This window comes from Mustelus asterias, chromosome 25, assembly GCF_964213995.1.
Source record: "Mustelus asterias chromosome 25, sMusAst1.hap1.1, whole genome shotgun sequence".
Taxonomy (NCBI): Eukaryota; Metazoa; Chordata; class Chondrichthyes; order Carcharhiniformes; family Triakidae; genus Mustelus; species Mustelus asterias.
In genome coordinates, this window is record NC_135825.1 from 19,199,803 (window position 1) to 19,212,882 (window position 13,080).

General features: G+C 42.9%; 1 protein-coding gene across 1 annotated transcript in view; it reads left to right on the forward strand.

Annotated features, from left to right (window-relative positions):
* The window catches only part of LOC144511838 (ras association domain-containing protein 5-like), a 130,413-nt gene that overhangs the window by 41,148 nt on the left and 76,185 nt on the right, over window positions 1-13,080 (forward strand). The window contains exon 2 of the mRNA XM_078242205.1: window positions 1,414-1,535. Coding sequence (XP_078098331.1) covers window positions 1,414-1,535 — 122 coding nt within the window. The remainder of the gene's footprint in view (window positions 1-1,413; window positions 1,536-13,080) is intronic.

Sequence of the window (13,080 nt, forward strand, 5' to 3'; positions counted from 1 at the left end):
GCATAGGTTAGAGGGATTAGCGGGTAAATATGTGGGGGTAGGGCCTGGGTGGGATTGTGGTTGGTGCAGACTCGATGGGCCGAATGGCCTCCTTCTGCACTGTAGGGTTTCTATGATTCTTTCTATGATCAGTGCTTGGTGATCTGCTTTTTGTGATTTTTATTAATGACTAAGAGGAGGGGGCTGAAGGGTGGATCAGTAAATTTGCTGATGACACCAAGATTGGTGGAGTAGCGGATGAGGTGGAGGGCTGTTGTAGGCTGCAAAGAGACATAGATAGGATGCAAAGCTGGGCTGAAAAATGGCAAATGGAGTTTAACCCTGATAAATGTGAGGTGATTCATTTTGGTAGGACTAATTTAAATGTGGATTACAGGGTCAAAGGTAGGGTTCTGAAGACTGTGGAGGAACAGAGAGATCTTGGGGTCCATATCCACAGACCTCTAAAGGTTGCCACTCAAGTGGATAGAGCTGTGAAGAAGGCCGATAGTGTGTTAGCTTTTATTAACAGGGGGTTGGAGCTTAAGAGCCGTGGGGTTATGCTGCAACTGCACAGGACCTTGGTGAGACCACATTTGGAATATTGTGTGCAGTTCTGGTCATCTCACTATAAGAAGGATGTGGAAGCGCTGGAAAGTGTGCAGAGGAGATTTACCAGGATGCTGCCTGGTTTGGAGGGTAGGTCTTATGAGGAAAGGTTGAGGGAGCTAGGGCTGTTCTCTCTGGAGCGGAGGAGGCTGAGGGGAGACTTAATAGAGGTTTATAAAATGATGAAGGGGATAGATACAGTGAACGTTCAAAGACTATTTCCTCGGGTGGATGGAGCAATTACAAGAGGGCATAACTGTAGGGTTCGTGGTGGGAGATATAGGAAGGATATCAGAGGTAGGTTCTTTACGCAGAGAGTGGTTGGGGTGTGGAATGGACTGCCTGCAGTGATAGTGGAGTCAGACACTTTAGGAACATTTAAGCGGTTATTGGATAGACACATGGAGCACACCAGGTTAATAGGGAATGGGATAGCTTGATCTTGGTTTCAGATAAAGCTCGGCACAACATCGTGGGCCGAAGGGCCTGTTCTGTGCTGTACTGTTCTATGTTCTATGTAATATTCAAAATTGGGACCATTTGATTTGCCTCTGCAAACTTAAATTCTGCCATCACGTCTCCACACATTACAGCCCTGCCAACTATCTAATATTGTCCAAAAGATTAAAACCAGAGGACACAACCTTATATGAAGGAGAGGATAGTTTCAGATGAACTTTGACCTCTCTGCCTCGCAATTTCCATGTTCCTTAGCTATTCATTAGCCCATTTTGCTATATTTCTTGCTGTTGTCTTAAAATGTATACAAACGTGCATTAAGCTTCATTATATTTGATTTTGATTGTTATTCCTCTACCTATACAGATTGCAATTACACCACTCATCAAGTGTGTAAGAAGTTCATCAAGCTTGACTGCCAGCAAGGGGAACAGCTTTCAGAAGAGAAAATCCGACCTGAAAACACAGTGGTCCAGCCTGGAAGTGAGGTATTGATTCTGAATATTTTTAACTTCCTCAGAACAACAAGAAGTCCTTTTTAATTCTCTCCTGCCCCATTGCAGTTCATGTTTTCAGTCAGTAATTTCCTCATGGGCCACTTGGTGGTTGTCAACGAGTCAGTTGACTTTTCTTTTTTCAATAATTTTGCTTCCAGAGGGAGCTCCTCTGCAGTGATGAATATTCTTTTGCAGAGCATTACCCTTTATTTCTCTCCCCCCCCACCCTCCATTTAATAATTACTAACCAGTATTTACATGACATTTTTTTTCTGTCAATAATTTGGGTACAGTAAGGAGTTCCAACACCAGGTTAAAGGGTTATTTGGAATCGTGAGCTTTCGGAGCACTGCTCTGAAAGCTCATGATTCCAAGTGTTTTTGGTGGATAGGATACTTTGTAGAAGAATAATTGGTTATACTCTGTTCAGTTTTTTTTGTTTTGGCAGCAGTAACTTTTCTCTTGCATGGTATCACAAACAAGATTTCAGTATATTTGTTTTTATTCCATTGCTGGACTGGGTGATTACTTGTAGAAAATAATGAGACTCTAGGAAATTCTTGGATTTCAGATCTTACACTGTCATACAATTTGAAACTTGCTCCCCATATACAGTATAAAATGTGGTCATATGGCCCCTTTAAGGAGGGGGAACGATTCCTCAGGGCTACATGATCAGGCCCAAACCCTGTGAAGTGTTGAGACGGGAAGCTGAGCCAATTGGGTGCAAGGGCACGCATCTGGGTCAGGGAGGATTCTCAGTTGGAGACAGGGAGGAGTGGAGAATAGTCACAGTTAGTTCTGTCAGATCCTTGCTTATAAATAACTATATCATCGTTAATGAACCCTTTTATACTTTGAGCCACATTGAGTCGCCCTCAATTTATTACATATAAAATTCCTTCTGAAATTTAGTATTTTACATGCTGAAAATATTTATTTGTTTCCACTGCATTCTACTTAATTTCTATTGAGATTTTAATTTTCAGTTATGCTACACATACTAAAATAGATGATGGCAGTGAGCCATGCGATGTTTACTTTGGATTGCTGAACATGCGTTCAAGTGGTATATTGTCCTAATTATTCACCTATAAATTTAACCACAGATTTTCTCTTATTGCTTTTAGTTCCTACTCATGTAGCTATCAAATGTTCTTTTTGTAAAAAGCAAATGGTTGTTAAAATTGAGGCCTAAAACCTGTTGACAGTGGAATTACGTTTCTAGTGTTACATTGTACATTTTTTTTAGTTCATTAGAAATTGTTCCTTGTATTAGTGAGCAAGTAATTGATATTGAAGCCTTTGAGTTTGTAAATGACCCTATTTTGTTACTTCAAAGTAAATGTGCAGGTGGCTGTGCTAATAGGTGAAAGATTTCTCAAGTTATATTTACTTGTAATAAAAACAGAAATTTCTGGAAATGCATCAGAAGAGTTTTGATGAAAAATCATTGATCTGTGCGTTAATTGTTCTCTCTGCAGCTGTCTGACCTGCTGAGTATTTCCAGCAGATTTTGTTTTTATATCAGATTTTCAGCACCTACAATATAATGCTTTTTTACTTTAGTCAGTCAAGTTATTTTGACTCCATTCTGTAATTTCGACCCAATTCTGTAATTTGTACTTATTTGTTTGGTATTGAATTTCTGCCACAATTTGTTCTTAGTTATTTACCTGTTCTCAGCGACTGCACAAAGTTGCCAGGATTTTAATTAATGGTCTACATTTTGTATCGAGAAACTTAGGTGGAGGAGCAAAACCAATTGGTGCCTCAATAGAAGGCTTTAAAGTGCCTAATCAGAAGATGAGGTCCTGTTCCTCCAGCTTGTGTTGGGCTTCCCTGCAGCATTGAAGCAGGACAAGGACAGAAATCTGAGCACAAGAGCATTATGATGAATTGAAATGGCAAGTAATTGGAAAGTTAGGGTCCCACTTATGGAATGAACTGGAATGTTCTGCAAAGCAGTCACCCATTGTGTGTTTGGTCTCCCCAGTGTAATAGGAGCCCACGTTGTGAGCAATGAATGCAGTAACTAAATGAGTAAATCACTCATTTCACTTGGAAGGAGGTTTTGGAGTCTTGGATGGTGAGGAGGAATGGGCAGAAGTTGCACCTTCTGCATTTGTAATGGAAGGGGGTGAGGTATTGGGAGTGGTCGAGGAGTGAACAGGGTGTCATGGAGGGAGTGGTCCCATTGGAATGCTGACTGGAGGGAAGATGTTTTTGGTGGTGGTATCATCATGTTGGAATTGGTGGAAATGGCATAGGATGATCCTTTGAATACAGAGACAGTTGGGATGGAAAGTGAGGACAAGGAAAACCCTGCTTTGGTTCTCAAGAGGGCAGAGAGGGGAGGAGTGGTGAGGGCAGAAGTGCAGGAAATGGGTCGGACACATTGGGCCCGATTTTACCATCAAGAAAACTTGGTAAAGTCGGGCGTGAGGCGAGTAGCGCGATCCACGACCGCCTCTGCGGCCATTCCCCCTTTACCAATAGCTGAAAAGGGCTGGACACCCAACTTTACCAGCACTTCCCTCTTTACCACCGCATTCATCCTTCCAGATTTGGCACAAAACAGGCATGGTCTGCAAAGGTTTGATTTGGGTGCTCCAGCTTCTGAGGAGGAAAGTTCAGAGCTTCTGGCGGCTCGCTGACTCAGATCGGTGTGAGGGGGTTGGGGGGGGGGGGTCAGATGGCTCTCTGGTCGGGGGGGAGGGAGGTCAGATGGCTCTCTGGTGGGGGAGGGCAAGGGAGGTCCGCTGCTACTCTGTGTGCGATGGGGGGGGGGGGGGGGAAACCAGGGGCCCATGATCGGTCTGGGTAGTGGAGGGATGGGGGGATAAGGGGGACAGTAATGTTGTGGGGGTGGGGCAACGTCTGTGGGGGCCGGGGGGAGACATTATCCGGCCAGGGAGCGTTTTTCTATTTTTTTAAAACTGCGCATGCGCAGTTGAAGGCTCCAATCAGGGCTGCAGTGTTTCGGGCGCAAACAGGCTTCTGCAGCACAATTCAGAATCGCTGATTTTTTTAAAGCAGAGTGCGTATGGGGGCGCGGGAGAATGGGTCTAAAAGTCGGATCTGAAACACTCCCAGATTCAAGTCCGCCTAGCACTTAGAATCAAAATGGTAAAATCGGACCCATTGAGTGCCGTATCAACTCAGATGCAATGGAGACACTGAGTTTTTATTTCAAATTTCCAGCATCTGCAGTATTAGTATTTTATTCGAAGCACTTTGTACCTTGTTTGCACATGGGGCCATTTGTTAGGAACGATTAATGTTTAGCAACTGGTGAGCTATTATTCATGACTTGAGTGCTGGGTTTATTTTGCATGACTGTCGTTCCATTATGCCTTTAATTATATAATGCTGAAAAGATGTGTGTGTGCACAATTGGTAGCAAGATAAAAGCATGAATAGAAATAAAAGGTGTGATCTTAACTCCTTCTGCCCAGCAAAAAGTGGACTTTAAAATGCCCACTTTCTGCCTGCTATATTTCCTCTGAACTTTTCAAAGGCAATCAAGGTGCCTGTCAAGCAGGTGCTTCACTAATGCATTCCGGTCGGGTACTATAATAATATTTGTATCCCAAATCTATTTAAATTCCAACAGCCCTAAGGCTTCAGGAATGTTTGATAGGATTCATTTTAAAATGGCAATCAGAGGTGGCACAGTAGCACAGTGGTTAGCACTGCTGCTTCACAGCTCCAGGGACCTGGGTTCTATTCCCGGCTTGGGTCACTGTCTGTGTGGAGTTTGCACATTCTCCTCATGTCTGCGTGGGTTTTCTCCAGGTGCTCCGGTTTCCTCCCACAGTCCAAACGTGTGTGGGTTAGGTTGATTGGCCATGCTAAAATTGCCCCTTAGTGTCCTGAGATGCGTAGGTTAGAGGGATTAATGGGTAAAATATGTTGGGATATGGGGGTAGGGCCTGGGTGGGATTGTGGTCGATGCAGACTCGATGGGCCAAATGGCCTCTTTCTGTACTGTAGGGTTTCTATGATTTCTATGAGAGGTAGTATCTAAAAGAAAACTCAAGCGCATTGATATCAGCATGCCAGTGTTTGGGTTTCCACAGGAGATTATGCGCTCGAAATTTCTATTGAGGATGCAGAAGCAGAATAAATATTCAACAAAGATGAATGTCATCTTGACAGCAGCATCTGGTTGGGGAGCGACAGTTAGTCCCCTTAGACCAAAAGTGAGGAGGGCTGCTCGCAGAGGTTCTTACTCACCCCTTGGCTCTAGAGGTCCAGAGTCATTTGTCACTGCTGTGAGTTTGCTGCAGTATCTGTCTTCCAACACCTGCATGTGTAGATGCTGCCAGACCTGCTGAATATTTGAAGCATTTTCTTTTTATTTCCTATTTTCAGCATCTGCAGTATTTTTTTATTGAATGCAAGTGCTTATCATTCGGACACATGTCAATTAACATATTTGATCAGCAATCACAGCAATAGAGTCATGTAGATAACAGTTGCCACGATTATGCTTTCAAAGGGTTTCTATGATTTCTATGATCTTGTACCATTAAAATATCCCCTCACTTTGGACCCATCTCAGAAATGTTGTGTCGTCTCAGAGGTCTTCAGTATGAAAAAAAAACCTTGTGGTATCTGACTCCACTCACCAGAATTTGTTATAGGAATCATAACTTTACCAACTGGAAGCAATTGCAAAATAACCTGTATTCTGTATTGTTTTATATTTCAATTTAAGGGGAGGCAGTGGTGTACTGGTATTATCGCTGGACTAGTAATCCAGGGTAGTACTCTGGTGCCCTGGGTTCGAATCCTGCCATGGCAGATGGTAAAATTTGAATTCAATAAAAATCTGAAATTAAAAGTCTAATGATCATGAAACTACTGTTGATTGTTGTAAAAACCCATCTGGTTCACTAATGTCCTTCAGGGAAGGAAACCTGCTGTCCTTACTTGGTCTGGCCTACATGTGACTTCAGATCTACAGGAATGTAGTTGATTCTCAAACGCCCTCTAAAATGGAGGGCACTTAGAGTTGGGCTATAAATGCTGGCCCAGCCAGTGACACCCATGTCCTATCAATGAATTTTTAAAAAACATTTTAATACGCTGTTGGATGGAAAAAATGCAGATGGGAAGTAAAGAGAGAAAGGAAAAATTGGAAGCTGCATAAATTCTCATCTTAAAAAAAAAATGAAAAAGAACAGATCCATCTTCAGCACAGTCAGTGAACCCCAGTTAACTGTTCCTGTAATTTGTATTTCTATTTTGTGCAAAACTCCCTTACTTTGTTCAGCTTAATGTTTTGCTACTTCCTGAGTACTTGCAACTCATGTTAGCATTGAGCTGTATACTGCATTAACTGGCACTACCCACTCTTGTGCAAGTCAGAAAATCAAGACTTTACTGTATTTTGAAATTAAGGAATGGCTGCTCGGGGATAAGGGCTATCACTGATCATGATTTATGATGTCTCTATGTAAACTAAGCACCTGCTTACCAAGAAGGGATGTAACCCAAGCCACCAGAATACCAGACTCCTTATCAAACACAAATTGTTCAAGTAATGTTTTTACTGGTGAGTCGCTGCAGTATAGCACCCAGAGATGTTACACAGCATGATGTTGAACGAGATAGAGAAAAGATAGGATGAGGACCTTTCCACATCTGACCTGGATGAAATTGTTGAAAGAAGAGTGGCAAGAGGGTAGCCAGAGATGTGGGATCAGTTGATTGCTCAGTATTTTGTCTAGATTTAATAACTCACCTCAAACATCCAATCGCCATCTTAACCACCTCTTTCAATAAAGAACATGCAACCTCTGGGCCAAGTTTATTTATGCAATATTTGATGCTGCAGATTCAGTTCCAAAGATATTGCGCACATGTCTTAAAATCTTTATTCCCCATGTGATGCCCTACATTTGGACTTAACTATTGCAGTAACATAGCTTAGCCAGAGGAGGGAAGTGGGCTGTTGTGCATGTGTTGCACAGTACCGGGATTTTACTTGGTTAAGCAGATCTGATGGTGTATTTTCCTCTAATATGTTTAATTGAAATGAAACAGATCATTCAGGCAGATGCCATTCGTGTTAAATTAATCAAAGCTGTCATTCAGCATATATGCAGCAATTTTGCCCAGTTAAATGGCAAATGGCCTTGTAAGATAACATGTTTATGCTGGAGCTTCGTTTCGAGTCTGCTCATGTTCCTAGTTACGCTTTTCCAATCCTGCAAGTGATATAATGGTTTGTAATTTTAAAACATTAAGCTGAAGAAAGTAAGGGAGTTTTTCACAAAATAGAAAGACAAATTGCAGCAACAGTTAATGGGGTTCACTGACTGTGTGCTGAAGTTAGATCTTTCGTTTTCATTTTTTTCAGATGAGAATTTATGCAGCTTCCTATTTTTCTTTTCTCTCTTTACCTCCCATCTGCACTTTTTTAGGGTAACTGTAAATCTGTTGTCCTTCCAATGAAAAGGCAAGAGAGATTCAGTTATTTTTGAATTACTTCTCAAATTATCTGTTGTAAATTGACCTATAAAATGAAGTTGAACTAGCATTTCAACAAATATTCTACAACTGCAGAACAGGAAGTGGGCAGAAGCCTTTATCCGGAGGCAACCCAATCTTGTTTGTGCCTTGTTTTACTCATGTGAATGAAAATAATCTTCATATTGAGATGCATTATGTATAAAACTGGACATTTAAACTCTGGGCTGTCTCTGCAAAAGTGCACAATTAATATGAAAATAAAGGGCAGAATTCTCCCATTCTGCCCACGGTGGGTTTGGTGGCAGGTGGGAGTGAAAAGTCGGAAAACCATTAGCATAAAATCACATTGCAATTCTCCCAATGGCAGTCGGTCTTCCTGTGGCTGGTGGCTTGAATGCCATTCTGCATTCATTTGCATCTTCTAAATGCTCAGTAAAATAGCTGCCTGCCAGCATCCCTTCAGGCCTTCCAATCTTGTGTCATGCCAGTGTGAAATTAAATGAGTCCAAAAACCCAGTTGATAAGGGTGCCATGCACAAGGTGATCCTCAGTTCACAAGAGACTTTGAAGTCAATGCAACTGCCATAATGCTGCACTGCTGCTGATGCGCTGTTCACCACTTTGCTAGGGCAAACTGGTTCCTGCCCTCCATTTCCATGCCGAGCTCATCTTCATGGACAGCATTATGCTGCTGAACCCATGGATCCTCCTGTGTCACCAAGTTGGATCAGGACAGCGCCTGGGGTTGCAGAGTACAGGGGTCTGTTTGGACAACATTGTGCTGTGGAACTTATGCGTCAGATCCATTTGAGTGAGATGCAGAAGTTTCAATATTATTTAAAATGCTTACAAATAACTTGTATATTCGCTAGATGTTTATATTCTAATGCAAACATTTATTACCTTTCCCCAGTGTTTTGATGAGTGCTATGATGTCCCAAATTGGAGGATTCCATGCTTGCCCAATATTCGGCCTCTGGCCTCAATTAAATGGGTTACTTACCAAGGAATAGACTTTGAAATTTTGGCTACTGCATCACTGAAAGATGCCCTCTGATTAAGTGCTTAAATGGAAGAGGAGGGATAATCAAAAATGCAAGGGGTGAATGGGACCACGGACATTGGGACAGAAGTTGATCTGCCATTCGGTGTGGGCTGAGCAGAAGCACCCATGGTTTTATGAGTTTTGGAAGGGCGCACTTGCTGCTGCTTTCACGTTTGGGTAAGCTTTTTTCCCCACAGACTTAACTTTTTGAGGATGGATAGTAGCAATCACTTTAAGGATTGCTGATCAGGGCACATATTAGGTCAGTGTTGCACATGAGGCTTGAAGCAAATGTTGAGCCCCTTGCTTGTATGTATTAAGGACAGGGTCATCTGTGGGGGTGAGATTGGATGCTGAAAATATCACACATAGGTGGCATATCACCTCTGATCTGTTGACCTTTTTAAAGGGAGAAGGGAGCTGGCAACCCTTGCATCTCTAATTAACTTGCTGTTGAGCTTGTTGCAGAGTTTGTTAACACTGGAAAGACAGAATCAAATTTAAATTAATTGGCTAATTAGTGACCACATTATTCCACCAGCAACTTGGACAGGTTCCTGCCATGTAGGGAGGTTAATGGGTAGATCAAAGTATCTTACCAGTGAGTTCCAGTATAGCTGCCCATGGCCACCACTATTGCTCTGATGCTGCTGAATGGTTCACCCTTTCGTTTGCTGGGGACTGCTTGCCTTTTTTTAAAAAGCCTTACCTTTTGAGGATGTCTCAACGTGATGGTGCTCTCTTCATCTCCCTGCAGTTTAGCAGCAACCACCTCCATTGGTGCCACAAAGCTCTCAGCCCTCTAGGTCGGCAGTTCTGAAAGATATTATTGTTCTTAATTGGGCAGCAGTCCCAGTCGTGACCTCTTAATTGGCAGCTGCCACTAAAATGCCTGGCCCAATTCTGCCTGCGTGGCACTTGGATTTTGTAATCCTTTATGTGATGGCTCTTTAAAATTAATTGTTTGTGGGTTTTTCGGGAGCTTTTAATCAATTTTATCGCACTTTTTAGTAATATAGTTTCATTCTGGCATTAAAACAAGGAAATTCCAGAACAAAAAACTCTTAACCCTATCTATGTTTTTAAGATTTTATTTACTGTCACAATGTGGACCTCACAGGCAAGGTCAGCATTTATTGCTAGGTGGTGAGCTTTCCTCTTGAACCACTGCAGTTTGCGTGGGTATTTCCATAATGTTGTTTAGGGAGTTTTTACCCAGAAACGCTGAAGGAACAGTGATCTATTTCCAAGTTACCATGGTGTGTGATCCAAAGATGAACTCAGCGGTGGTGTTCCATTGCACCTGCTGCTCTCATTCTTAGTGAGACGGGGTGCAAATTTGAGAGGTGAGAAAGCTGAACTCAGCCAGGACAGCAATGATTTGACCTGAATATCCCTATTTGTTCTGGACAGGGAATTCTAGTTAGCTGTGATGCACTAACATGTAAGAATGGCCACTGTGGGGAAATACTGAAAAACGGCTCACAGCAATGGAACTGTACTCCAGCAGCATCTTCAGTAGAGATGGGGAAAAAGAGATGATTCCATCCTCGCACCTCTGGTCCATTCCCTCCCCACCTACATCCGGAATTCCTCTGATGCCCTGCGTCATATTGACAGCTTCCAGTTCGCAGGCTCTAACTGCCTGCTATTCACCATGGATGTGCAATCTCTCCACACCTCCCCCCACACCAGGATGTCCCGAGAGCTCTTTGCTTCTTTCTTGAAAAGAGACCTGAACAATTCCCATCCCCCACCACTCCTCCTCCTGGCTAATTTGTTCTATCTCTCAACAACTTCTCCTTTAACTCATCTCATTTCCTCCAAATCAAAGGTGTAGCAATGGGTACCTGCATGGGTCCGAGCTACGCTTGTCTTTTATGGAGTACGTGGAACATTTCTTGTTCCAGACCTAACCGAGTCCCCTCCCACAACTCCTTTACCGGTACATCAATGACTATTTTGGTGCCGCTTCGTGCTCCCATCTGGACCTGGAAAAATTCATTAACTTCACTTCCAGTTTCCACCCTTCCTTCACTTGGTCCATCTCAGACACTTCCCTTCCTTGACCTTTCTGTCTCCATTTCTGGCAATAGACTATCTACCAATAGCCATTACAAACCGACTGACTCCCACAGCTATCTGGACTACAGTTCTTCGCACCCTACATCCTGTAAGGACTCCGTCCCTTTCTCTCAGCTCCGTCGCGTTTGTTCCGAAGATGCCACTTTCCAAACTGGTGCTTCTAATATGTGCTCCTCCTTCCTCAACCGTGTTTCCCACCTACAGTTGTTGACAGGGCCCTCAACAGCGTGCGGTCCATCTCCTGCGCCACGACCCTCGCCCCCTCCCGTCCCTCCCAGAACAAGGATAGAGTCCCCCTTGTTCTTGCATTTCACCCCACCAGCCTCCACATGCAAAGCATAATCCTCTGCCATTTTCGCCAACTCCAGCGTGATGCCACCACTAAACACATCTTCCCTTCACTCTGTCAGCATTCCGCAGATTCCGTTCCCTCCGTGATAACCTACTCCGCTCCTCCATTATACCCAATACCTCTCCCGTCACCCATGGCACCTTCCCGTGCAATCGCAGAAGGTTTTTCTGCCGCTTTACCTCTTCCATGCTTACATCCAAGGTCCAAAGCGCTAATTCCAGGTTAAGCAACGTTTCGCTTCCACCTCTTTCAATTTAGTCTTGTTGCATTCGCTGCTCCCAATGTGGTCTTACTGTTGTGGAATGAGGTGTCCTATTCCTTCAGATTTCAGTTATTGGAGATTTTTAAAAAAATAACTAAAATACCTTTTTTTAACTTTGAATCTTTTATCTCTCAATTTCTTCTCCTTTCTCTTTACTTTGTTTTCTTACCTGACTTAACATTGAATTAAATATTCCAAATGACACTTCCTGGTTTAGATTCATTAAACAATTCTTCAGTCTGGTTAAGAAGATAAACAGTTGCTTAGCTTGCTCTCACAGCTCCCAGATCCCCTGTAGAGGGTTCCTCATCATTTTGGCTCTATAATTACAAAAGGTTCCATGCAAAATGGGCAAGCTCAAGCCTAATTGTTTGTTTGCTAGTCACTGAAAACAAAATTAAACTTATTGCATTACTGATGCATGCATCAGATATGTTCAGTACATTGCCATAAGTGAGAGCTCATAATGTCGCCATATATTATGCTTTTATTCCCCTCACCAAGATTCCTTTGACAGCACCTTCCAAACCCAAGATTTTTATCACCTATTATGACCTAATGCAAATGTACAGGAGCACCGCCACCTGCAAGTTCTCCTCCATGCCACCCTGTCTTGGAACTATATCACCATTCCTTTGTGGTCACTGGGTGAAAAGCCTGGAATTCCCTTTCTAACAGCATTGTGGGTCTACCTACACCACATGGACTGCAGTGGATCAAGAAGGCAGCTCACCAACACCTTTTTTGAGGGCAATTTGGGATGGCCAATAACTGCTGGTCTTGCCAGTGACATCCACACCCAGTGAAAAAATAAATAAAAACTTCTTGGCCAATTTTTCCTCCTTTCCTGAGACTTGACTCCATACGGGATACAGTTCAATAATCACCAGATGCCTTTGTAACTTTACTCAAGTAGCAATTAAACCATGTGTGTGTCTTGAGCAAGTGTGTGGCATCGGGCTAAATGATGTCACAAATTAGCCTAATCCTATCCTCGTCCATTGTCCAGCAGGAAAATATGGGAATTAAAAGTGGAACAGCACTGGTGAATTCTTCTTCCTCATTAACCCAAGGCTATGAAGTGAAAAGGAAGTATTAATACTAACGACAACTGAAATCTGCTCATTTAACACAGGAGAAGGATTGCACCCATGATGGTTTGGCCTGAATTGATCAATTGCTCAGTTGAGAAACTTGAGGCAGCAGTGTTCTTATGCCTGTACAGCCATAATTATTGTAAAGGTGTTGAAGTAGAACATAGAACAGTACAGCACAGAACAGGCCCATCGGCCCACGATGTTGTGCCGAG